Source organism: Antennarius striatus, chromosome 8 (genome assembly GCF_040054535.1).
Source record: "Antennarius striatus isolate MH-2024 chromosome 8, ASM4005453v1, whole genome shotgun sequence".
NCBI lineage: Eukaryota > Metazoa > Chordata > Actinopteri > Lophiiformes > Antennariidae > Antennarius > Antennarius striatus.
The window spans coordinates 10917501-10945345 of record NC_090783.1 but is presented as its reverse complement, the minus strand read 5'-3'; the positions used below and the strand labels follow the sequence as shown (position 1 = coordinate 10945345).

General features: G+C 43.4%; 1 protein-coding gene across 1 annotated transcript in view; it reads left to right on the top strand.

The window, feature by feature from the left end:
• Positions 1-27845, top strand: part of LOC137599787 (complement C3-like) — a 53083-nt gene that overhangs the window by 8245 nt on the left and 16993 nt on the right. The window contains exons 5-21 of the mRNA XM_068320926.1: positions 60-151; positions 1279-1361; positions 1533-1620; positions 2828-2930; positions 3230-3344; positions 5500-5615; positions 5689-5829; positions 7639-7854; positions 7971-8171; positions 17732-17887; positions 18499-18628; positions 20760-20828; positions 21709-21999; positions 22663-22903; positions 23711-23796; positions 26097-26236; positions 27408-27617. Of these exons, the coding sequence (XP_068177027.1) occupies positions 60-151; positions 1279-1361; positions 1533-1620; positions 2828-2930; positions 3230-3344; positions 5500-5615; positions 5689-5829; positions 7639-7854; positions 7971-8171; positions 17732-17887; positions 18499-18628; positions 20760-20828; positions 21709-21999; positions 22663-22903; positions 23711-23796; positions 26097-26236; positions 27408-27617 (2478 nt within the window). The remainder of the gene's footprint in view (positions 1-59; positions 152-1278; positions 1362-1532; positions 1621-2827; positions 2931-3229; positions 3345-5499; positions 5616-5688; positions 5830-7638; positions 7855-7970; positions 8172-17731; positions 17888-18498; positions 18629-20759; positions 20829-21708; positions 22000-22662; positions 22904-23710; positions 23797-26096; positions 26237-27407; positions 27618-27845) is intronic.

The following is a 27845-nucleotide window of genomic DNA, read 5'->3' as shown; positions in this document are numbered from 1 at the left end:
CTTTCATGTTCTGTTAATTCATGGCCCATATTTTCTTATATGTTCTGTGTGTGTTTCAGAATCCAGATGGTGTGGTTGTTAAACAGATTGCCAAGACCAGAGCTGTTGATGGCATCCTTGCAGATATTTTTCCTCTTTCTGAAATTGTCAAGTAAGATTCACTCAAACGTGATTAAAAGCTTCAGACATACTTTTAAGCATCCTTATATCCTATGATTTTTACTGCTTCATACAGACAATGGTTACAAGTTTAATTTCTAAAACATATACCAAATACCTTCACATATAATTTTTCTGTAAAAAGAGACTGCCATCTTTCACTGTACAGGGTCTTAATCATTTATATTATTTTCATTACATTTTTAAAAAAAATGTTCTTTGTGAGTGACATTTATGTTAGTTTTTAACAAAATTCTTTGATTTTATCAATTTAAATTTTATTTTGAAAATTTTCATATTACTTACATATGTAATGAACAAGAGTTGCAATTGGCAGCTGTGACCTATTGATTCAGCTTCACCAAATCTTAACCTGCAATTGTTAAACATGAAAACATAGCTTGGTTATATTTATGCCTATGTTGAGTCTGGAACATTTTTTTTTTCACGACTGCATTTAATGTTAGTGATGCTTGCTTGTACTGTAGTTCTTTTTCAGACAGAACGCTAACTGGTATACTCCTTCATTTAAGAGTGTGAACAAAATTCTTTTAGAATTATAATTCAATTCAATTAATCTGGTGAAAATCCACGGTGCACTGGCGTCGTGCCCGGAGTGTCCCCCGCCTCACGCCCTATGCCGCCGAGATAGGCTCCTGCTCCCCGTGACCCGCTGCAGCAGATATAGAGGTGGTAATCTGAAGATGAAGATGACTGGTGAAAATTCCTGTATTTTGTCACTTGGTAATATATATGACAAGAAGAAAATACAAATAATGTTTTCTTTTTCAACGTTATACTTCCCAACATAATATAAAAGTGATGCCACTGTATGAATGAAAGATACGAAATTAGTTGGAATATTTATTTACTGTGACAGTACAGATGTCAGTTGTCAACACTGAAACTGCATGGCATGCAATTTAAAAAGGATGATGTGCTTTTTAAACAAATCACTGTTGTTTAGCATTATTCTAACTAAAGGAATAAAAAAACTTAGACTAAATTCACAAGAAATTAAATTGACTAATGATGCATGGTTGACATGTAAAATAGGTAAGAAAAGTAACACTGACACTGCTCTGTTTAAACGCTGTCTATGATGTGTGTCTGTACTAGTGAAGGAATGTGGACGGTGATTGCAAAGTTTGATGACTGGCAGCAGAATAAGTTCACCTCTAAGTTTGAGGTGAAGAAATATGGTAGGTGAAGTTAAAATGTGACTTTTTCTGTCAGACTAGACATGTTATTGGTTTTTGCATTACATTCTATTCTACTTACATTCTTTTCACTACTTTTCTACTATTGTGGTTTGCAGCATTTTAACTCTTGAATGAAAATCTGCTACTATTTAGTGATATGTTGCCTTTCAGTACTCCCTGCCTTTAACGTTACCTTGACACCCAAGAAGTCCTTCCTCAACTTGGATGACACTGAACTGCTGGTAGACATTTCAGCAAGGTTAGTCAAACGAGTCACACATATCTTCTTGCAAAGACAATTAATGTTGTAACCGAGTTTAACCTTCTCAGTTATCAATGAAAGTCAAGATTGAAAAACTAACTGTATATCTATATAAAACAGAACAATTGAAGAAGAGGTTGGTTAGTTGAGTCACTCTCACATGAGTTAATGTGCATTTGTACGAAAGGGATAAGTTCAGCATGTGGGGGTTGTATTATATTTTCCTCATGATAAAATGAGAAGATGAATAATTGAAGAAATGTTCTTGGCCAAATACATCATAGTCAACAAAAATTCATAACTTTTATTTTTATGGTTTTCATTTTAACATGTACCCATGGACAGGTTGAACAAAGACATACTGTACACAACAGGAATACAAAAGCAAAGAAAAGTAAATAACCACAGAGAAAAGAATGAGTGATAACTACCAAATGCAATGACATCAGTCAAAAGAATACAAAACAGCAGCAAACATTTATGATAAATAAGATAATTCTTTATTGACCCCTTGTGAGGAAATTGCATTTGCACAGCCTGCTAGTGAGGACTACTGGGCCACTTCACCTCCATGGGGCACTGCCACTTAAGAGAGGGAGGGTGAAGAGAGAGGGGAAGGGAGAACTGGTCAATGGGGGGAGGGGGGAGAATAAAAAAACAAGTCTTCACAATGCTTCCATCAGGAAGCTGTAATGAAGACTGGCAAAAAAGCCCCCTATTGATAAATATATTTACACAGACATAAGACCAATCACATGTGAGCAGATGAGAATGCGAGTTATGTCTAAAGTCCAATGTTTATGTATGTGTGTTTTGTTGGAAGTCCTTAGTCCAGATGACACTACCAAAGAGTCAACAACAAGTGTCAGGGAAGGGAGAGAACTCCAGTTTGGCCTTGTATCATCAGGAGGAATTTCCTGTTATCGGCAGTTGACTGTTAACTTGGGGGGGTGGGGGGGTGCCAGAATAGGGGAAAGATACAGCTTTGGATTTGCGGGCATAAGTCAATTCAGTCCTCTCTATAGTACTGCTGTGCTACCCACTTTCCTACTGTTTCGCAAAGAGCAGTGAGCTTACCCAAGATGTTATCCATCTTGCGGTTAAGCTCATTAATCACAGTCTGTGTAGAGTGCGATGAGAGTTCATATACATGTGAACACCTGCTTAAAAGGATATTTTAAGACATGTTGCAATTGTGTTTCAGGTACCTGTATGGGGAGCCAGTCCAGGGCACAGCCTATGTGGTGTTTGGGGTAAAGATAAACCAAGAGATGATAAGGTTACCGTCAGTGAAGCAGGTGTCAGATGTAAGTCACTGCTCCGTCCCAAATTCACCAGCTGTTGTCTCTAATTTTTCAAATCAAATTTCCTACCACCTTTTGTAAACTACGTCACACTGTTTTGTTGTCTTTACAAAGTGCTTTTTTGTGAATAGTTATTCCATAGAGTATTAGCTTTGTTTTATTTCAGTGTGTCAGTATCGGTTTATCCACTGATTAGACCTTACTGATCAATACCAGTGAGAGCTTGTTAATGGACTATGAACTTTTACAATTGACAAAAAATAATTTCTGTAGTTTACCCTCTGCTACTGCTCTTTTTTAAGCTGGATGGAGGAGTTGTTAGGCTGAGCATGGAGGAACTCAAGAGTGCTTACCCTAATATCATGTCTTTGGTTGGCAACTCTCTGTATATCAAGGCTTCCGTTCTCACTAAGTCGGGTAAGAACATTATGTCAGTGAATACATGGAAAAACAACAATAATTCATCAAACATTGCTGTCTTTTGTTTGCTTAGAGGACGTTTGAAACCTTTACATGATCTCAATTTGTGATGGGGGTTGGGTTAAGTATTGCTTCATACAGTTCCTGTGGTTTTTGTTGCACAACATAACGGGACCGAACTCTTCAAAATGATGGTCAACACTGTTATTGAGACATGTGGCTTGAACTTCACTCTTGTGACATTTAGTAATCAAAACAAATGGAAGAATTTCCGTAATTTCATTGAAAGTTCTTGGATTGAATCATAGGTACAAACAAAAAAAATACATTGAAACCAAAGGAACTTTCATCTCACTAATTGCATACTTATTTATATGCAACAACTGCATTTATATTCTTTGACTCTGAGAACATACACTTAGAAAAATGATCAGTCCTTAACTTTTATAATAGTGAAAACGATGTTAGTGGCAGTAGCTCATTCCCCAAGGACTTACTTGCCTTGGGGACCAGAAGGTGGCTGGTTCAAATGTGGACTAATTGGGGATCAAAAAAGTGGCATGTGAACTATTTGGTAGCGGGCGAGGTTTCTGAAGAGGGCCCACCACCCTTTTCCGGTCGAGAACCATGGCCTCGGATTTAGGGGTGCTGATCCTCATCCCACTCGCGTCACACTCTGCTGCAAACCATCCCAATGCACGCTGAAGGTCCAGGTTTGATGAGGCCAACAGGACAACATCATCTGCAAAAAGCAGAGATGAAATCCTTCGGTCCCTAAACCAGACTCCCTCCGGACCCTGGCTGCGCCTAGAAATTCTGTTCATAAAGATTATGAACAGAACCGGGGGCAGCCCTGCCGAAGTCCAACATGCACCTGGAACAAGTCTGACTTACTGCCGGCAATGCGAACCAAGCTCTGGCTTCAGTCATACAGGGACCGGACAGCCCTCAGCAAAAGGCCCAGGACCCATTACTCCCGAAGCACTCCCCACAAGATACCACGAGGGACACGATCAAACGCCTTCTCTAGATCCACAAAACACATGTGGACTGGTTGGGCAAACTCCCATGAACCCTCGAGCACTCGATGGAGAGTGTAGAGCTGGTCCAGTGTTCCACGACCGGGACAAAAACCACATTGTTGCTCCTGAATCCGAGGTTCGACTATAGGCGTAATCATCCTCTCCAATACTCTGGAGTAGACTTTCCCCGGGAGGCTGAGGAGTGTGATCCCCCTATAGTAGGAAGACAACCTCCGGTCCCCCTTTTTGAAAAGAGGTACCACCGCCCCAGTCAGCTTGGGTGATGAACTAGTCCACCTCTGAGACCTCAGCCTCTGCTTCCTCTGTGTAAGACACGGCAGCGGGATTAAGGAGATCCTCAAATTATTCTTTCCACCTCCTAACAATATCCCCAGTCGAGGTCAGCAGCTCTCCACCACTACTGTAAATAGTGTTGGCTGTGCACTGCTTTCTCCTGCTGAGGTGCCGAATGGTTTGCCAGAATTTCTTCAAGGCTGACCGATTGTCTTCCTCCATGGCCTCACTGAACTCCTCCCAGACCCGAGTTTTTGCCTCCGCGACTACTCGTGCTGCCTGTACCTGTCAGCTGCCTCTGGAGTCCCACAATTCATCAAGATTTGATAGGACTCTTTCTTCAGCTTGACAGCATCCCTTACTTCCGGTGTCCACCACCGGGCTCGGGGATTACCGCCGTGACAGGCCCCAGAGACCTTGCGACCACAGCTACGAGCAGCCGCTTCGACAATGGAGGTGGAGAACATGGTCCACTTTGACTTAATGTCCCGAGCCTACTGCGGGATCTGGGAGAAGCTCTCCCGGAGGTGGGAGTTGAAGACCTCACTGACTGAGGGTTCTGCCAGACGTTCACAACAGACTCTCAAAACACGCTTGGGCCTGCCGAGTCTGTCCGGCCTCCTGCTCTGCCAGCTCAAATTTAATTTGAGAGACTAAAACATATATTTTTTAACTGGATTTAGTAGATTTAGATTTACACAAAATACGTTTTTTAAGTGTGGTTTCCAAATGTATTTTTTGAATGAACTGAACGATTTGTCTTTCGTATTGATCTTGATGGAATAATTAGCTTTACTGGAAATTCTATTGATCAACAGTATTTCTCTCTTAAACAGGTAGTGACTTGGTTGAAGCAGAGAAGACTGGCATCAAAATTGTCTTGTCCCCATATGAAATATCCTTCAAAGACATAACAAAATATTTTAAGCCAGGCCTGCCCTTTGATTTCACAGTAAGGACTATCTTTTGTTATCGAGTCCTTTGGTTTGTTGTGAATGTTTTATCTTATTACCAAATCTTTGCAGATCCAGGTGACCCATCATGATGGTTCCCCTGCCCGTAACGTCCAGGTGAAGGTGAATCTCCTGGAAGCACCTGTGATCATCTCCTCAGGCACCAGCCGTGTCACCATCAACATGCCTGATCGACGCACACAAATCATCACCGTTAGTATGACTGCTCCTTACTCAGTGATCTTCAACCCATAATGTTGCAATGATTCTGGACTTTATTGGTTTTTTTTGTTCAAGGTAATGTGTGAAAACATGATACATTCATGACTGCAGTGTAAAACCAAAGGTTCCTGATGAATTAGGTCTATATTCAAGATAACCAAAGTGCACACAGATAAACACATATACACTGTACAGTATATATCCTATGCAGTGTAGTGCAGTGTTTTTTTCTCTCTCATGCACACTCGGCACAGATGTTCCTAATCCTGTTGGTGTACATGGCACTATGTGAATCTTATAACTTGGTACTAGGTGTTGAATTGGCTCGGAAATGTTTGCACAGCCTGCACGTTGGGTCCAGGGTGTCCTTGGGAAAGGGTGTTACGACATGCTTTAGTGCTGTCATGATCAGAGTCTGTGTGCTGTCGTTCAGTCCAGCTGTCTTTCAGTCTTCATGTTAGACACTATCTCTGTTGACGGTGCATCCTGTGGAAAACTGTTTCAAAATATTTTTGATTCATTTAGCGTCATAGTAAAACATTTGATGTTGAAAATCAGTGACACATAAACAGATTTTTGAGCAACAGTTTATGGACCTGCACCTGGATAACAGAAACAGGGTCAAAATATAGACATTCCTGCAAACTCCAAATTCCGCTCACTGTCTGTTTATGCCTTACAACTTACATTATGTATTATGGCATTATGTCAGCCTCACATTGCTGAAGAAATCCCTTAATTTATGTACCAGATCAAGATGACTCACCCAATGGGAATGTCTGGTAAAACAGAAGAAGAAGAAGAAGTATACTTTATTGATCCCCGAAAGGGGGAATTACAAAGTCACTCGGTTAGTTGACAAGTATACGGGCCCCCTGAACACAGCACACAAGGGGGGCTGTAAGCATGCAGTTAGTACAATCACATTAAACTACACACATCAGGGAGGCAGAGTGACAGGCAGCGGCTTCAGAACGCGCCCCAATCTTGAGCAGCTTGTAGGGGGGACGGCGCTTTGCTCAAGGGCACCTCGGCAGTGGCTGGGAGGTGAGCTGACACCTCCCACTGTCAGCTCACACTTCTGGTGACATCATGGCGGGAATGGGATTCGATCCACTGATGGCTGGGGCAATCCGTCTACGAGACATCTGCTCTACCGCTGAGCCAAACCAAACCAAATTCTCAATTAAGTTTCTTTTTATCTAACATTATATTTACAAATTAAGTTTTCTAAAAGCATGTAGCGTATATGAAGTGAAATTAACTTTATTTATCCCCTGTAGGGGAAATTATCTTTTCACTCTAGCACACTGATGGTTAGTCACGTGTGTGTGTGTGTGTGTTGTGTGTGTACAGGCCCGTAACACAAGTGGTGGGAAGGTAGGGCGACGGGCAGCTCCCTTGTGTTGCGCCCAATGAGCAACTTATAAAGAGGACAGCACCTCAACAGTGCTTGGGAGGTGAACTGGCACCTCCCACTGCCAGTTCAAATTCGGAAATTTTTTGCCCAGCACGGGTCTTGAACCGGCGACCCTCTAGTCCCCAGTCTAAGACTTAGTGGACTGAGCTACTACCACCTTATACACTTTCAGTTTCCCTATCATCTTATTGCACCTGATGTCCCCTGATAGCCGACTCTCATAGTGTAATTGTGTAATGGTGTAATGGGCCACAAGAATGCTCTCCTAAAATTTGGATTACATTGGTGTCATTATTGCTTTGATAGTTACCCTCAGGATCTAAATCAGTAACCTGTGAATATAAATTTTACACCTTACTGACCCCTTTTCCAATTTCCAGGCTACGACCATTCAGGCTGACCTGAGATCGGAGCAGCAGGCAAAACAACAGATGTCTGTTAAGCCATATAGCACCTATAGCTGGAGGCATCGGAACTATCTGTACGTCTCTACAGGGACCAACAGAGTATCTGTAGGGGACAGACTATCCCTGACGTTGACCATAAGTACTACTCAGCAGAGCGACAGAGAACTAGTCAAACACATCACATACCTGGTAAGACACATTTCCACACATTTCCAATAGTCAAATTGTAACAAATAGTAAGTTGCTCGTCATCAAATACAAAAGAGCTGTATTGATCAGGACTTTCTGCCTCAAAACTGTTTCAGGTACTGAACAAAGGTAAAATCATCCTTGCTCACCGTGTAGATGTGACTACTCAGGTAGTTACCAGTGTCGGACTAATGGTCACCCCTGAGATGTTGCCATCTTTTCGGTTTGTGGCCTTCTATGTGATTCCCTGGCAAATGGGTGAAGAGCTAGTGTCCGACTCCATCTGGGTGGACGTGGTGGATTCCTGTCCTGGACGGGTGAGCTACAGTGTTGAATGTCTTAATCCAATACTTAATCCAATTGCTCAAACAACACGATGCTTGTCTTGATTGAGCAAAATTTACTAGAAATTCCAGCTGCTCTGTAGTCCTTAAGCTATTGTTCCAGATTGCAACTGACCTACTCTACAGACTCATCTTGTCAGTCAAAACCAATGTCAAAGCACAATGTTTTCAATGAGAATCAAATTAAATGTAGATGATTTTGGTTGAGGACCGTGACTTCACCCAGTATGGCGCAACTGGGGCCCCACCCTGGAGCCAGGCCCGGAGTTGGGGCTCGTATGTGAGTGCCTGGTGGCCATGCCTCTGCCCACGGGGCCCGGTAGGGCTCAGCCCGAAAGGACGATGTGGGCCCAACCTTCAGTGGATTCACCACCCGCCGAGGAAACTGTAGGGGATGGGTGCAGTGTGGACTGGGTGGCTGTCGTCAGCATGGGGCTCGACGACCCAATCCCTGGACAAAGAGTCTAGCTCTAAGAACATGGAATGTCACCTTGCTGGGGGGAAAGGAGCCAGAGCTTGTGAGGGAGATTGAGAGGTACCGATTAGATATAGTTGGGCTTACCTCCACCCACAGCTTGGGCTCTGGAACCCAAACCCTTGAGAGGGGCTGGACTCTCCACTTTTCTGGTGTTGCCCAAGGTGAGAGGCGGCGGGCTGGTGTGGGCTTGCTTGTAGCCCCACAGCTCAGCTGTCTTATGTTGGAGTTCACCCCAGTGAACGAGAGGTTCCTGACACCTGTCCCCTGCGCCTTCGGGTTGGGGACAGGTGTCTCACTGTCGTTGCAGCCTACGGGCCAAATGGCAGTGCAGAATACCCGGCCTTCTTGGAGTCCCTGGGAGGGGTACTGAATAGTGCACTGACTGGTTACTGCATTGTTCTCCTTTGGGACTTCAACACTCACGTGCGCAATGACAGTGAGACCTGGAAAGGAGTGATTGGGATGAACGGCCTAATGTGGTTTTTGTCCCGGTAGCAGAACACTGGACTAGCTCTACACTCACCATTGAGTGCTCGAGGGTTCATGGAAGTTTGCCCAACCAGTCCACATGTGTTTTGTGGATCTGGAGAAGGCCTCACGCTATTGTGTCCCTCGTGGTAACTTGTGTGGAGTGCTTTAGGAGTGTGGGGTTTCCGGCCCTTTGCTGAGGGCTGTCCGGTCCCTGTATGACTGAAGCCAGAGCTTGGTTCGCATTGCCGGGAGTAAGTCAGACCTGTTCCAGGTGTATGTTGGACTCCGGCAGGGCTGCCATCTATAATCGGTTCTGTTCATAATCTTTATGGACAGAATTTCTAGGCACAGCCAGGGTCCGGAGGGAGTCTGGTTTGGGGACCAAGTGATTTCATCTCTGCTTTTTGCAGATGATGTTGTCCTGTTAGCCTCATCAAACCTAGACCTTCAGCGTGCACTGGGATTGTTTGCAGCCGAGTGTGACGCAAGTGGGATGAGGATCAGCACTTCTAAAATCCGAGGCCATGGTTCTCGACCGGAAAAGGGTGGTGTCTGAAAGCCTATTCGCTCAGCGCTGGTATTTACGAAATGCGCTTGAACGCCCCATTACGTGAACAGCGGATGCAACGCGCCGCTAATGTGTTCATGCTCAGAGATGATGAAAGCAGACACGGAGAACTCTCGTTCTTAGTTTTGTGTGCGTTTTATGGACACTGAGTAAGTTCATTGCTACAGTTACATATGTATATCTTTGTATTTATATGTAACTGTGCATGCACGTTGTGCATTTACTGTTCATTGGGTTTTTACTGCATTGTTTTACATCTTTTTTACAGATGTTACTGTTAGTTCTATATGACTGTTATACTCATTGTATTATCTCTTTTTCTCTTTCTGTTTCCGTTTAGACCACACACACACACACACACACACACACACACACACACACACACACACACACACACACACACACACATTTACCTGTTGCTCAGAATAAAGCTGATAAAAGGATTCTCTGGTCGGAATCTATCCTTAGTGTCCGCATCCCTAATTGAACCCTGTCCATATTCTACATTGGTCCTTCGAGCCGGTTTAGGTTTCCACCGACACTATGGAGTCAGCACTTGATGATCAGCAGCCGGAGTAATCTGTACGACCCCAGAGAGACCATCGTCCACCCCTGCATTTGGCCCAATATGACATCACTCTCCTGCCCTCTCAGAAGCCTGATGCCCAAGCCTCCTCAATTCCCGTAGGACAACCAGGCCAGGATCAGTCAACCAGAGCTAGGAGTTCGATAGGTTCCCGGTCATCTGCACACTCACGACGGTCTTCTCGATCATCATATGGACTCCATCTGTTTTCAAAGTACGCCTGATATTCAAGCAGCTGCGCTGGAGGAGCAGATCAAAGGATTGGAGCTTGCAGACCTACAACAGGAGATAGAGGAGGAAAGGAAAGCTGACTTGGAGACTGCAGCATTGGATGCACAAGCCAGAGAGGGACAGTGGCTGCAAGAGGAAGCTTATTTGGCTAAAGAGAGAATGGCAAGAGAGATGGGACGACGTAGGCGATTGAAGAAGCTAGAGAAGGAGGTACACATTGCTAGTCTTGTCAAGTCCTACCTATCGGAGGCAGAGGATGATGTCTTGTCAACAACGTCATCTCCCACCTCTTTATCCAAGCTACCACCACCCATACAACAGCAGAATCCAGAACCAGTCCAAGTACCCCCCCCCCCACTGTTTCTACAGTACAGACACCCATTGTTAATCCAGTCAGAAGTGTCCAGATTGGTGTTCCTGTCCCTGCAGCACCAATCTCTGCTCTTCAGCCTGCACCTATCTCACCCGTGGGTCAATGTGTGCCTCTCCTCGCCTCATCTAGTTACCCTACAACAACTGCTCAGGCATCAGGAGTGCCACAGACAATGAGGTCTGCTGTCACCACTAGTCTCCAGTCCCAATACACAGGGGTTCCGGTTATGAGCATGGGAATCACTATGCCACCACAAGCAGTTACAGCGGCTATGCCACCTCCCATGTCGCAGTACACTCTACCTACTTCACCAGCTGCAACCCAAGTCCTGGCGGCACCACCCTGGACCTACCCAGGCATGGAGACCCTGATTGCTACATCCTATGGCATCCCCAAACCATCCCTTCCTATCTTTGAGAGTGGCAAGGAAAGCAATTTCACACTTCTTAAGATGGTGCTCGACAACTTGATGAACAGCCACCCTCATCTCAGTGAGCACTATAAATATCAAGTTCTCCTGAGTCAGCTCAAGCTCCCGAGCGCTCAGCAGTTGGCCAAATCATACATGTATGATCCCGCACCCTACACAGCTGCGTTGGGTGCTCTCCAGGACAAATACGGCCAGCCAAGGCAATTGGTTCAAAGTGAACTAGGGGCAATACTCAATTCACCAGCCATCAAGTCGGGAGACGCAGAGGCATTCGATTCCTTTGCACTCTCAGTTCAGTCGCTAGTTGGTATGCTGCAGACTTTAGAGGGACCTGTTGGATATGAGCTCAGGTGTGGTTCCCATGTTGACCGTCTCTTAAGCAAAATGTCTCCTGCCCACAGAGATATATTTGTAGAATATTGTCTTGCTCACGGCATTCTGCAGCCAGGTACTGAGCTCACCTACACCCTGCCCGACCTTGCTGCGTGGCTCCAGATGAAGGCTCAAGCTAAGCGCCTTGCCAGCCGAGCTGCTCTCCTCTATAACTCCACTGGGCCTCTCTCTCCAAAGAGAGAACAACGTAGTTCGAAGCCCAAAGATAAGGCAGCATCAGTCTTCCTCTGTTCTGGAGGCTCTGGGAGCTCTGGGGAGATAGCCGCCAATAAGGAGACCACTCAGCTGAAGACTCAAGCATTCAAACCCAATCCTTATTGCCCGTTCTGCAACAATAAGGAGCATTATCTTAACTCATGCACAGACTTCAAGAAGCTGACTACTGCAGAGATTAAGAAGTGGATCCAGGAAGGGGATAGATGCTGGAAGTGCAGCCGCTGCCACAAAGCTACAGTCTGTATGCTTAAACGCCCATGTAAGACATGCAAAGAGAAACACCTTACTGTTCTGCACGATGCCATCCAAGAGTCTTCCCAGAAAGTGCTGATGGTTGGTAATCAAAACCCCACTGTCTACATTGGGCAGTCCCGAAGCTCACAGAGAGTTTTGCTTAAAGTTGTCAAAGTGCTCTTGCATCATGGAGATCGTACTCTGGAGACATTTGCAGTGCTCAATGATGGTTCTGAGAGAACGATTATCCTCCCACCAGCTGTAGAGCAGCTTCAACTTGCTCAGCAACCTGAAACACTTTATCTGCGAACTGTACAGCAAGAGGTTAAAGAGCTGAACGGTTCTTCAGTAAGCTTTCATGTGTCCTCCATCCTTAAGCCAAACAAGAAGTATTGGATTGAACATGCCTTAGCCTATCTGAGCACACGTATCCAGTAGCAGATCTACAGAAGCGATATGATCATCTCAGAGGACTTCCCCTGCCGCCAATCCACAGAGCCCAACCGCTACTCCTCATCGGCTCAGATATGCCTCGGCTACTCACTCCGACACAGCCAGTCAGAACAGGCCCATCTGACAGTCCCATAGCCATCTGCACGAGGCTAGGCAGGTCCCTGCAAGGTCCTTCCAAGGTAATGCCAGTATCTTCTCACCAGCTTTTTTGTCTGCACATTGCCATTGAGTCCTCCTACACTGAACTTCTCAGGAATGTGGAATGTCTTTGGCACATTGACACGCTCCCATACGTCAGTGAGAAGACTGCATCACGGTCTAAGCAAGACCAGCAGGCACTCACACTCCTACAGACAACCTCTGAACGTGTGTGTGTTAACGGTACCCAGTGCTATGCTACACCACTGTTACGACGGCAACCAGCCATCCCACTCTGTACATCTTCAGATGCCGTGATGCCCAACCTACACAGCACTGAACGCAGGTTGGCCAAAGACACTGCTAGAGCAGCCTCATACTGCAAAGAGATGGATAAACTTGCTCAGTCCGGCTATGTCACAGAGATCTCTACAGAGGAGGCAGCAAAGTCCGCAGAGTCGTGGTATGTACCTCATCACATGGTGCATCACAATGGAAAGGACAGAGTAGTCTTCAACTGTTCCTTTTTCTTCAATGGTTTGTCCCTGAATGACCAACTCCTGCCTGGGCCGACCATGATTGGAGTCCTGATGTGGTTCCGATGTCATGCTGTGGCCATCAGTGGAGATATTAAGTCGATGTTCCACCAGATCCGTTTGCTGCCCTGTGATAAACCACTTCTACGATTCCTGTGGCGGAACATGCAGAGGACATCTGCACCACGTATATTCCAATGGGAGGTCTTACCGTTTGGGACAACGTGCAGCCCCTGTTGCGCAGTCTATGCTTTGCAGCAGCACATCAGGGATCACGAACTACCAGATTCCAAGTTGTCAAGCAATCATTCTATGTGGACAATTACCTGCACAGTGTCAGTACAGTTGAGGATGCCAAGGCTCTGATCGACAATCTGCGAGCACTTCTGAGCAAGGGAGGTCTTGAGATCCGACAGTGGGCTAGTAACATGCCTGAAGCAGTTGCACATCTACCCGCAGAAGCACAGTCGGCTAGCAGTGAGTTATGGTTATCCAAGGCCAGTGCCAACCTCAATGAGCCCACGCTTGGACTATGCTGGGATTGTTTGAATGACACCTGGAGTTACAAGCATCGTCATGCTGAGTCCTCAGTTGCCACTCTTCGAACCATCTACAGTGTCCTTGCCAAGCTTTACGACCCTTTGGGCTACAGTGTACCATTCACCACAAGATGTAAAGTGCTTATCCAGGACATGTGGAAGTCCAACATTGGATGGGATGACAAGATCCAACCTGCTGGTCTCCTAGACAAATGGTTGAGTTGGGTGCAAGAGATTCCCACTCTGCAACATCTCAAGCTACCTCGTCCCTATGCACCTGCCACAGCTGATACTGCTACGGCCACCCGTCGCATCCACATCATCTGCGATGCCTCGGAGCGAACCTATGGGTCAGTAGCTTACATGTTGACAACAGATGACAGGCAAAAGGGCTATGTGTCCTTTGTGTTTGCCAGATCAAGGGTCGCACCCCGAAAGCAGTTATCCATCCCGCGTCTTGAGCTTAGTGCCACACTTACAGGTGCACAGCTAGCCAGAGTGATTGAGACCGAGCTTGTGGTACCACCTGAGCACATTACTCTTTGGTCGGATTCCACAACCGTGCTGTACTGGATTAAGTCAGAATCCTGCAGGTACAAAGTCTTTGTGGGGACACGCATCGCAGAAATTCAGAACCTAACAAACCCCGCTCAATGGAGGTACGTTAACACTCTGAGTAATCCAGCAGATGATATAACCCGCGGACTCACTCTGCAAGAGATGGTACAGGATCATCGATCGAACAAAGGTCCACATTTCCTCTACCTGCCTGAGACAGAGTGGCCCATCATGCCTTCATCTGAGATGGAACTGGACAACACTAAGTTAAGGAAGTCTGCCTTTGTGGGAACTGTCACCAGTACCTTGCCCACACAACATCCTGACCCCAGTAAGTTCTCCACCTGGAAAGAGCTTCTCCAGGAAACAGCTAGCTCCCTTCACGGGGCGGCTGATGCTAATAATACCTCAACCTGTTCAGCTGCCAATTTTCTGCAAGCAGAGAAACTGATGTTACAAAGCGCTCAGGAAGACTGCTTTGCTGAGGAGATAAGAGCTCTCAAAGCTGGACATACTCTGCCTTCAGACAGTCGACTCACATCTCTGTCACCAGAGTACGAAGAAGCCACAGGTCTACTCAGAGTTGGTGGCAGGTTGCAGCATGCAGAAGGACTGGATCTGGATATACTCCATCCTGTTATCTTGGATCCAAGCCACCCTGTGACAAAGCTTATCATTAAGGACACTGATGAGTCATTACTGCATCCTGGGCCATAAGGAGTTCTTGCTGAGCTCAGACGGAGGTTTTGGATCATCCGAGGCAGAGAAGCCATTCGGAAGCATCAGCATTCGTGTCTGGAGTGTCGCCAATGGAGAGTGAAACCCGATGTTCCAAAGATGGCCGATTACCCACCTGCTCGACTACGACTCCATAAGCCACCATTTTATTTGACTGGAGTTGATAGCTTCGGACCTTTTCAAGTAAGGATTGGTCACCGCACTGAAAAGAAATGGGGCATCATCTACAAATGCATGACAACTCGCTCGGTGCATCTGGAGCTGTTAGAGAGCCTTGATACAGACGCTTTTCTGCTGGCATTGAGAAGGTTCATCTCCCGACGTGGCAAACTGTTTGAACTCCTCATGGACAATGGTACCAACTTTGTCGGTGGAGAGCGAGAGTTACGTGAATCTGTCACTGTAATGGCACCTCAGTTGAGAGAGCAACTTGCTGAACACCAGATATCCTTCCGATTCAATCCTCCAAGTGTGCCACATTTTGGTGGCCCCTGGGAGAGGGAAGTGAAATCTATCAAGGCTGCACTTCGTGTCGTTCTCAAAGACCAGACTGTTCCTGAATCAGTGCTGCTAACAACTCTGGTGGAGGTTGAAGGCATAATGAATGCTAAGCCCCTAGGCTACTTGTCTTCGGATGCCTCTGATCCAGACCCAGTCACGCCTAACCTCCTCCTTATGGGCCGTCATGATTCGTCACTTCCTCAAGCAATTTACGCTCACAGTGACCTTGGGAGAAGGCGTTGGAGGCACAGCCAAGTCATTGCTGATCACTTCTGGTCATCTTTCATCCGTCACTCCCTGCCGGGGCTGCAAGAGTGCAGTAAGTGGAGAAAGGATGGTAAGGCACTCTGTATCGGTGATGTTGTCTTAATAGTACATCCTCAACTCCCTCGAGCGTCGTGGCCCGTAGGACGAATTACCAAGACCCATCCAGGATTTGATGGACGTGTCCGAACTGCTAGCATTCAAGTGAAAAACCACACCTACGTTCGTCCAGTTGCCCGACTTATCCTGCTCCTAGCTCTTGAAGACACAGATGAGGAAGACGCCACCAAATAGACTTTCTCCTACTCTTCCAATTGTCATGTGGACAGTTGGGGGGCGGCCTTGTCTGAAAGCCTATTCGCACAGCGCTGGTATTTACGAGATGCGCTTGAACGCCCCATCACGTGAACAGCGGATGCAACGCGCCGCTAATGTGTTCATGCTCAGAGATGATGAAAGCAGACACGGAGAACTCTCGTTCTTAGTTTTGTGTGCGTTTTATGGACACTGAGTAAGTTCATTGCTACAGTTACATATGTATATCTTTGTATTTATATGAAACTGTGCATGCACGTTGTGCATTTACTGTTCATTGGGTTTTTACTGCATTGTTTTACATCTTTTTTACAGATGTTACTGTTAGTTCTATATGACTGTTATACTATTATACACACACACATTTACCTGTTGCTCAGAATAAAGCTGATAAAAGGATTCTCTGGCCGGAATCTATCCTTAGTGTCCGCATCCCTAATTGAACCCTGTCCATATTCTACAGGTGGTGTGCCCTCTTTAGGTCTGTGGAGAGTCCTTACCCCAAGTGGAGGAGTTTAAGTGTCTTGGGGTCTTGTTCACGAGTGAGGGAAGGATGGAACGTGAGATTGACAGACAGATCGGTGCAGCTTCTGCAGTGATGTGGTCGCTGTATAGGTCTCTCGTGGTGAAAAAGGAGCTGAGTCACAAGGTGAAGCTCTCGATTTACTGGTCAATCTACGTTCCTACTCTCACCTATGGTCATGAGCTTTGGGTCTTGACCGAAAGAACAAGATCCTGGATACAAGCGGCTAAAATTAGTTTCCTCCGTAGAGTTGCTGGGCGCACTCTTAGAGATAGGGTGAGGAGCTCGGAGTAGAGCCGCTGCTCCTCTGTCTTGAGCCGAGCCAGCTGAGGTGGCTCGGGCATCTGTTCCGGATGCCTCCTGGACGCCTCCCTGGGGAAGTGTTCCGGGCTTGTCCTACTGGGAGGAGACCTCGAGGACGACCTAGGATACGCTGGAGGGACTATGTCTCCCGGCTGACCTGGGAAAGCCTCGGGCTCCCCCGGAGGAGCTGGAGGAGGTGTCTGGGGAAAGGGAAGTATGGGCATCCCTGCTGAGACTGTTGCCCCCGCGACCCGGCCCCGGATAAGCGGTAGATGATGGATGGATGGGTGATTTTGGTTGGAAAAAATGTTAAAAGTTAATGTTTTCGGGAACAACCAAAGATTTTGGCCTCAGCACCACACAGGATTGCTGACTGGATGTTAGAATATACTGGAAAAGAACCAGCTGTCAGAAATAATTTTCATAAACTCTGTAAATCTTGTGAGCCCTTCCCACTATGTACCCTAGTTTACCAACCATTGAAGTTGGTCATTGTCCATTGTTACACACTCTATTGTGAGTATGCAAACAGGATACTCCAACATAGTGCACTTAGCATAGCATACTTAGCAGCATAAATGCACACTCAACTTGGCCAGGGTGGGTGTGGAGGTATGACCTTTAGGACACAGCTTTGCTCTTCAAGTCTAATTTACTCCACTGATTCAATCATGCTTTCTTTCAGCTTACTGTGGGACCGGTGGATGGCAGACATCGAGATTATGCACCAGCAAAAAGCATTTTGTTTCAGGTCAGAGGTGATCCAGGAGCAAAGGTCGGTCTAGTGGCAGTGGACAATGCTGTGTATCTACTCAACAAGGACAGACTTACCCAGGGGAAGGTGTGTGTTTGTGGGAGTGTTGGGAGTATCAAAACCAAAATAAATAATTTATACAAATAAAATGAATGGATAGAATGGTACCTTAAATTTGTTAAACTAAGCTAAACTAAAGTAAACTAAACTAAACTAAATAAGACTAAAGTAAAAACTAAACTAAACTACTGTAAATTGGTAACTGAAGTAATTTCTGACATTTTGAGTGCCATAAATCAAAAGGCTATTTTTATTCCAGGTCAAAATATCTTTTTTCAGTGAGTTGTACAGTTGTGGAGGATTCTCAGTAAAGCAATCAGATTAACACTGATAGGGCCAGATTTCAACTGGCTAGCTTCAATTTTGACCAAACCAACTATCCAGTGCAAGAGAGATCTATAGATCATTTACACACTGAACGTGACCAAGTGAGTGGACATCAAGTGATTTTTTTTCAGTTAACTTACACTAACTAATACCTTCTACAGTACAAGTATACTGTATATGTAGATATGTGGCTTCCACTGATATTCATCATCAGTACATTCATCACATTCTTTTAAAAAAGCAACAACAATAGACAAATGGTGCTGAAACTGTCATGTCAACCTCATCCTCACTGAGTCATTTCTCCTCAGATTTGGGATGTGGTGGAGCACGGAGACCTCGGCTGCTCTCGAGGTGGAGGCCAAAATGCTTTATCAGTTTTCACGGATGCAGGATTGCTATACAGTTCCAGTGCTGGGATGACATCCAGGGCCAGAAATGGTAGCTATGAGCAGCCTGGATAATACTGCTTGAGCATTGTAAAATATGTATTTTCAATGGAAACGTTCTCTCCGGGTTCTCCGGCTTCCTCCCACCTCCAAAAGTATGCGCTTTAGGTTGATAGGCCGGTCCCAAATTGACCGAAGGGGTGAGTGTGTGTGTGACTGATTGTTTGCCTCTATGTGGCTCCGCGGTACACTGGCGTCGTGCCCGGGGTGTCCCCCGCCTCACGCCCTGAGACTGCCGGGATAGGCACCGACTCCCCCGCGACCTGTGTTAGCGGATTAAGTGGGTTAGACAATGACTGACTGACAATGATTAAATCAACCCAGTGTTAGCTATTCTCCTTAGAATTACTTCATATACTGTGAATTTAATAAACTCTAGCAGATGCTGGCTTCATTATAACTTGATGTGATACTTTTTAAGTGATTGATTTATTTATGAGAATGGGGAAAACATTTCTTGATTAATGGACAAAGAAATACTAAGTCTGTGTAGAGGTATTGGTGATTTCAACGCTGGTCAAGTAATTGCTGTTGTTGCAAACTGTTACTTGTGATCATCCTTCTTTTAGGAAGAGCATTTAGAGATTTTAAATCCCTGCTCAGGCTGGCTTTTCTTTTCCTTCCTTCTGCGTGCAAATTACATTCTTATTTTTAAATGACTATATACATTGACAACTTGTTCTGCTGGGTGTATTCTTCCCAAATTGCAATCACCTGTTACATAACGGATTTTGTCCAAAGCATCAGAGGCGTTGGAGATCAACTCCCTCAGGAAGAATTCTTTGTTGGAATAGAAAGTGTTGATGATCAGGGACATCATTTGAACTGCTCTAACCTATTTTGAAAGAATAATTTATGTGCAGCTGTTCCTTACCTTATCAGGATCATGTGTAAGAACCACTCTGCTATTTGCCAAGTCCTTCTTGCCTGTCGTTTGCGGTCATGGGTCTTGTAGTATAAGATTAACAGATAAGGTAAATTTAAAAAAAAAAAAAAAACAAACTTTTATTCACTTAGATTTCTTGACTCTTATAGATTAGTAAAAGTCTATCCAGAACTACAAGGTATGTAGGAGGCATTCGTGAGGTAATCCAAAATTAGTGGCCAAAGGCTCAAAATGCAATGTTGGTGCCATCTTTAATCATGTTTTCGTTATAGATGGTAGATACATTTAAGTTAATCAGAAATATATTGTAGTTTCAGTTGTTGTGTAAAAACTGGATGTAAATTATTTAATCGCACTATAGGGTGCCCCATTAATTTTCTCAAAAACCAACAGTGTGCCTCATAAAGTTGATATTTAAGAAAAGACAGAGTTGAGAATGCAATCCCTTTAGCGCAGCTCAATCTTGTGGTTGCATAATGCAACCACAGCCACTACAGTAGTTTCTATTCCATGCGCCTTATAATGCGGTGCGCCCTATTCTGGTAAAAACAGTTTTAAAATAGGCCATTCGTTGAAGGTGCACCTAATAATCCAGTGCACCTTATAGTGCGGAAATACTGTACATGTAATTTCACAGCACAGACCATTTCATGGTGCTAGAAGACATTAACAGTCAACAGAACATCTCTGTCATATTAGCAAGAGGAACAGGTTGTATGGTTGTCAGAAACAAACATCCACCTGATTCTTCTTTAGACAATCATTAGGCATCATTAAAACATATCTATAGACTCTATGAGACTTGAAGAAATGATATTCTGTTGCAATTAATTAAAAATCTTTAACTTAATCATTAACCAATCAGTACTGCTTAGCAGAATGCTACCTTTTCTGAGCCAAATTACGCACCCTTTATAGTGTGAATGTTTGCGAAAGTAATTGCTTTAGCCATTTAATTTGGTACACTCTAATTCATCGACAATTCTTCCCAGAGTTCTGTAGTTTAATTCCAACTGCTTTAGATACAATGACTTTAAAGAGATTGAACCTGTTGTTGTTTTTGTGGAAGGGCTGTGGCACAACTGTCCTACATGTAACATACTGTCTAAAAGGAGCTAATGACTGGCCAAAGTACATCAGATTTTAAACTGAGCTCCGCTGATACAGTTAATTTTTGTTATGTATGTTCAACAACATGGAAATTGTGAAAGATGCTTTCACCCATTTCTCTTCTCAGCCCTGCGGTGTCCAGGCAGTGCCAGAAAGAAGCGATCTGCTGAACGGCTGCAACGTAAAACCCAGCTGGGTGAGTGGTGTGACAGAACAAGAGGCTGGATAGTATGAGATTTATATCCATTGTGCTCTCCAAATTCTTTATTTCTACTTGAAATGTGTTATTATAAATAAATTATTACTTACACTTATAAGGCTCACATAAAATTCACTACTGTGAGAAGGAATAATGGCACTAACACATATACCCATATTGTGAAATATGTAACATAAACTGAATTGAAAATGTTGGATGACATTGCCCGTACGCAGTAATAGTTAAAGCTGACTCTTTTTCTGACTGTTTCCGCTTATATTGTTTGAGTGAAGTTCTCCAACTCTTTTATGAGGATGTTACAATATAAAACAAATCTGAAAAAAGAGGAGAGTTGCAAGCTGTTGTGAATGTCTACAAATGCTGGAAAGTGATGATACACAGTTCAGGATTTGCGTGCACACTGTCTTAACCTATCATGAGAGCTAATTTGCACTACCTTATTGCAAAAAATAAGCCATAATAAGCCAGGTCAGTTTATACATGATCTTTTTCTTGCTCACTCGTAGAAATGGAAAGATGCATGAAATAAAAACAGAAATCTATTTTCAATCTTTCCTAGTTCTTGTGTTGGGGGTACACTAGAAAGAGCTGTTCTTGGAAATAAGATCTTAGAACAATGATAATGTTCCTTAAATTGACCACAAAAAGTGCTAGAACCAGATAGTACTATCCTTGTCTTCTTAAAACTTTCCAATGAGGGTATCAAACAGAAGCATAAGAATTAAACTCCCAGCAGCACATTTCACAATATACAGCGCATAGTGATGAAATTAGTGACATTAAAGTTAGTGATATTAAATTACTAGTTCTGATGACTTTGTTCTCTGATTCCCTGGCTTCCCTTCCACTTCTCAAGAGAGTTATTATAAGGAGAAACTCCAGCATCGCTGCTGTAAGGATGGCCTCAGAGACATCCCGATGCCCTACTCCTGCACGAGACGCTCTTTCTACATCACAGAGGGCTGGGCGTGCATCCGAGCCTTCCGGTATTGCTGCTCCTCCTACAGGGACCAAGAGTTTAACACTGAGATACCCACCACCCTGCCACCTACGACAACACCAGCCCCAACCACCACTGCCCAAATTAGGGTCTTAGTTCCAATCCAACCCTTTGGACGACCAAATTTATCTACACGGACAAGAATGGGTAATTATATGTTAGATTCGGAAACTGCTGTAATATTGTATTGTGATGTTGTGGTACTTTTTTATTAGCGTTAACCACCGCTGAGACTCATTAATATTGCTGGGATTTGGTCATTAACCAAAATATGATGACAAATTTGTTCTGATAAAGGTGCTGTATGAGAAGAGAAGAAAGAGAGCATACTCTACATGTGTCACACATTTTTTTCCACTGTAACACTAAAATGCTTCATTCCACATGAACAAATCAGAGGAAAATTTGATTTGAGACACATCCCCTCGTCCGTCACACAATGTAGGGTTGTGCAGGAGTTATGATCATGTCAGCTGCTGTATAGAATTACAACTTATCAGTGGGAGGTGTCAGCTCACCTCCAGAGCACTGCCGAGGCGCCCTTGAGCGAAGTGCCCTTGAGAAAGGCGCTGTCCCCCTTTACAAAAATTTGCTCATTTGTGGCATACCGTGTAGGAGCTGCCCTCCACTCTACCCCCCCCCCCCCCCGCATGCCTACAGGCCCCTTTGGGTGTGTTTGTGTGCGTTACAGGGGCCTGTACATACTAACATATATATGCATGTGTTCAAACCAAAATGTGATCTTAATTTCCCTTCGGGCATTAGTAAAGGATATTAAATTTAAAAAAATGTTAAAATGTTTTTACACAGACATAATGCCATATGGAGGATTTACACCTATGCTGCACAGCGTCACAAAGCCTGTGATAGTACAACGGAAAGACTTGAATGTCAGGGTTGTAGAGACTGCAGACAATAACCAGGGGGAAGAGGAGGAAGAGGATGAGGACTGGGTGTATGAGGATGAGACTCAGGTATATCTGCGATCCAAGTTCTTCGAGTCTTGGCTGTGGACAGACATTGATCTTCCCAGACAGGCAGACAGAGATGGGTGAGTGAGAGATCAGAATAAATATTGGATATTCATGATTCATCTGGGAACATCCTGTAAATATGACACAGAGATTTAGCAATAAAACAGACTCAAAAACCCGGTGAAATTTTTGCAATTTTGAAGTCTCTGGTATGCCGTACTGTAATGACAATTTTATATCTACCATATTTTACTACAAGTAAACGCAGTGCGATTTTTTTTCTTGAATGTTGCATACTCACATATATATCATAAATAGAAATGAGAAGACAAATCATAAACAAGATTAATAATAACATGATTGCCTGTCCGTTATAGGACTAATTAAGTAATTTACTGAAGAACAGTAGTAGGAGTCTTGCATAAACTAGCAGCAATAAATTCTGTAATTAAATGGCAACTAGTCCCCCAAATGTCCAAATAAAGCTCTGTTTCACAATATGACAGAAAACATGAAACACAAGGTTTCATCATGACATGTTTGTTCAACTGAACAAACAACTCAGAATCAACAATTCTGACTCTGTTTCTTCATAATACATGAAAACAACAGTGCTCTCTGTTCACTGCGAAAGTCATTGAACAAACCCAAATTGCAAAGTTTCCACCACTGTTTATCACGAGTTAATGTTTTACAAGTTAGCCTTTGGAATCAGGATAATGCACATATGAAGAAGTTTTACTTTTTCTTTGCATTTATTAAATGCAATAAAATTATTAAATAATTGAATTCATCAAATAAAATTTCTACACTGTTTTTATACTAAAAGTGGTATTTAGTATTTGATCTCTGCTGGTAATAACAGACATAAATCTGATTAACAGGTTGGCTTCTAAGAATGTGGACAATGTCTTACCTGATAGCATCACAGAGTGGGGAATTCTGGCCATCAGTGCATCACGTGATACAGGTAGGGGGAGGAAGAGGAAGAAGAGAAGTTGGTTGTCAATGTATCCAATTTAACTTTAGGTCCCTGATTTTTCTAACTTGACTAAAAAAAAATGTTTATAGGCAACGCATAAAACCATGTACATAGAAGTGGAGTGTCACGTAATTACAATATCATGAGCTGTGGTATTTTCAGGATTCATGTCCTATGAAGGATGCTGTCAATTCTAAAGTGATACTGAGCATTATCAAATGACACACACAGCCACCGCCAATGCAACCTTTTTAAAAAAAAAAAAAAATCTCATTATATTATTTTGAGAATACAATGAGATGTGAATGGCCAACAAAAGACAGGTCTAAAAAGTAGATGACACAAGGGGAGTGAACAGCTCTCTCTCTTTTTTTAAAGGTTCCTCCTCCAAACCATCTTGTGGTCTCACTTCTTTTTAAAAAAAATATGCTATGTAGCCCACCTTCACAGGAGCATGGTGTCCTCTACTGGTAGGAGAACTGCAGGTGCAGCACCTTGATAACCTGCTCCTTAACGAACACTTTAAGTGTGCAGTGAACAATGAACAGTGCATTGTGGGCCCATAATTGTCTGGATCACCACTCAAATCTAAAGGACTGCTCCTTTGGCAAAATCCAACCTTGACAAAAACTTAAATTAAGCACTCCATGCAAAGTTTGTCTTATTTACTGGAGTAGTTCAGCCGTGATAAGTGTAGAATAGAGTATAAATTTACTGATCCCTTAAGGAGGTTCCATCAGGGAAATTCATTTCTCCGTCACACTACACACAGCACAGTGAGTACACAAAACACAGAAAAGCACACAGAAAGCACCAGCACATAGAAAGGAGTACAAAACCAAATAGAAAAAGTAATAAATAACCCATCAAGAATATACAAATAGAAAATCATAAATATGCATAGAAATTTAAAAAAGGCATAAATAAACAGGTCTATTTAGGCATGGGTAGAGTGAAATGTCTATAGTGTTTGGATTGTGTTTGGTGCATTGTGTGTGTCATCCCTCAGCTCCCGTGTGGACTTTCTTATTCTTCACCCCCCAGAGAGGAGTTGAGCAGTTTAATGGCTTGGGGGATGAACGAGTTCTTAAGTCTGTTTGTCCTGCATGTTGGGAGGCGCAGCCTCTGGCTGCTCAGGCTTCTCAGGTTGTTGGTAACGATGCGCAGAGGGTGACTGACATTGTCCATGATGTCCAGCAGTTTGTCCAAGGTTCTCTTCTTTGCCACCGTTGCCAGAGTCCAACTTCATCCTGACCACTGAGCTAAGAAAAAAAAAAAAAAGCCTGATCAGCTTTTCCAGCCTGGAAAAGTCTGCATGTCCAAAGACATAATATTTTGATTAAAAAAAACATTTCCCCACCTACAGTATATGTTTGAATAAGCCCACTTTAAAATCTCACACTGTCATGCTTTTTAACTCCACCCACTAGCTGTCAATCAAGCGCCCATCCAATCACGGCGCCCAACCAATCATGGCGCATCTGCCAGAAGGAATCACGTGAACTATATGGCGTAAGGAATCGGGCACCGAGGCTTTTTGTTGTGGTTACGCCTTTCATCCACACGACAACGCAGATATCCAGGACGAAAACGCCGGCCAAAGTGAAGTTTTTTGAAAACGCCGGGTATGCGTTGTTGTGTGGATGCTGTAACTGATACTTTTTATATCCGGGGGGTGTCTCCCTGTGATGAAAACCGCTGTGACGTTAGTGTGTGTGACCCATGTCTACATATACACACAGAATAGAAAGAGTTAAACCGGCTATTTTCTGACATATAACAGCTCCACGTCGAAGACTCGTTTATAAACATGCTTGGCAGTTGGATATTTGTTCATCTGTTTCTTTCTTTACAAGTCATAAAGTTTGTTTATTTATTCATTAATTCATTCATCATTCATTCACTCAAGTAAAATGTAGAAATCACTTTTCAGGTAGTAAAGTAATCTAGAAGGAATTTGCGCTAGCATACATGACATCACCGTGTCTCATGTTGTTGCAGCAAAAGCTCGGCTAGCATCAATTGGCTATTGTTTAGCTGGAGCTCTCCACATTAGCAATGTAGTGTTAGCTCCATAGAACAAGGTAGCTATTTATTCTTCTCATATGTTTAGTATGAAGTCTGATATTAATGTTTTATATGGAATTTCCAGAGGTTCCCGTTAGTATGGAAATATAGCTAAATTTATTGTCTGCAGTTTAAAAACTAACAGTTAATAGAATTACAGTATGATATAATTTACTCTTGTGCACAGGACCCGTGATTAACATATCTTTGAATGTCTGTAGGTTTTTGTGTTGCTGAGCCGTACAATGTCAGAGCATGGAAGCAATTCTTTGTAGACCTGAGGCTCCCGTATTCAGTGGCTAGGAAAGAACAGGTCGAGATTAAGGCTGTGATCCATAACTACGGCCTTGAGGATCTACACGTAAGAAAATCCACTCAAACCTACACAGCACTGTCACTTCCATCGTATTCAGACAAGAGATTAGCGAACATGAAAATTGTCTTTTACTACAATACTATCTCAATGGTTAAAAATAAATGGAAAATTTGCAAGCAATCCCAGATGCTTGACAAGTATACCAACCTTTATTTGTATTTCATTTCATAAAAAAAATACAGCTCAAAATGTTTTTTGATCAAAAGCTACTTACACCAAGTTCTTCACATAGAAGACAGACAAAGAACATGAACAACTGAATATAACTTTAAAATTCAATGAAATACTGTATAAAAAAGTGAAAAAAAACATTTTAAAACATGAATACAATAAAATATAAACATGATGTAAAATAAGTTTTAAAAAAAGGGACTTGATAATAAGAGTGGAAAAATAAACCAAAACAAGAGCAAAAATACAGAATATAGAGAAACCATGTGTTACCCAAACACTCCGGTGTAGGAGCCCTGTTCATCCCTCTCATTAGAGTGGGTATTACATTGGAATATAGATTGAGACCAATGGATCCCCTCCAGCCAGTTCCCAAAATCTACTTTTCCACAAGGGAAAAGTTCATGTCAAACTTAAAGAGTATTTTTATATGGATTTGACACAGTGTTTTTTACATGGCTGTGGAGAAACTACTCATACAAAAAACTAACCAAACCAAAACAAAAGAAACCTTAAAGCAGATTGCACAAAACTAGAAGATATTTAGTTGTTTATAGCTTGCTTAAGATAACGACACCAATTAGAAGATTGTAACAATAATGCGAAAATGGAAATTCTATTCATCCATCCATCTTACGGGTTTGCTTCCCGCTCTGTATAGAATTAGCATGTTCTCCCCATGTTCTCCGGCTTCCTCCCACCTCCAAAAACTTTGGGAAAGGAATTTACTGAGTAATAAATTTTAACAACAATAATTCCTTTATTGTGGAGCATCTTTTATATGTTGATAGATAAAGCAAATACCAACTTATTTGGTTCAGTAGAGATAGTTGGTGTGACACCAAATAGTGTATAATGATCTCCACCTTTTTCTGGCTAATTAGCCCCGAACACACTTGCCACTAAAGGTCATTTTCCATTTCAAAACAATATAGTAAAATAAGACGAATCAAAAGTCAAACCTTCATGATCTGTCATCATTCAGGTGAGGGTGGTGCTGATGAAAACAACAGACATGTGCAGCATTGCTTATAAGGACAAACACACGCAGGAAGTGACGCTGCCAGCTGGCTCTTCAGTTGTGGTGCCTTACACAATCGTACCACTTGTGGTGGGGAAACTTCCTCTGGAGGTAGCGGTCGTCGCCAGAGACTCAATGGGTGGAGACCGTGTCCAGAAATTTCTACGAGTGGTGGTGAGCAATGATGTAGTCATTTCCAAGTTGTCATGGTGTTGAAAGAAGGATATTCCAGTAGCTGGAAACGTGTCTCCAGCATTACAAGGTTTTCTTGTTTGTCTACAATCAGAGTCAACTGCTGAAAATCGATATAATAATAATAATAATAATAATCCACACTTTATTGATCCCTCTTGGGGAAATTCTCTAATGGATATGGTGGAGGTTTTACTACTTTAATGTTAC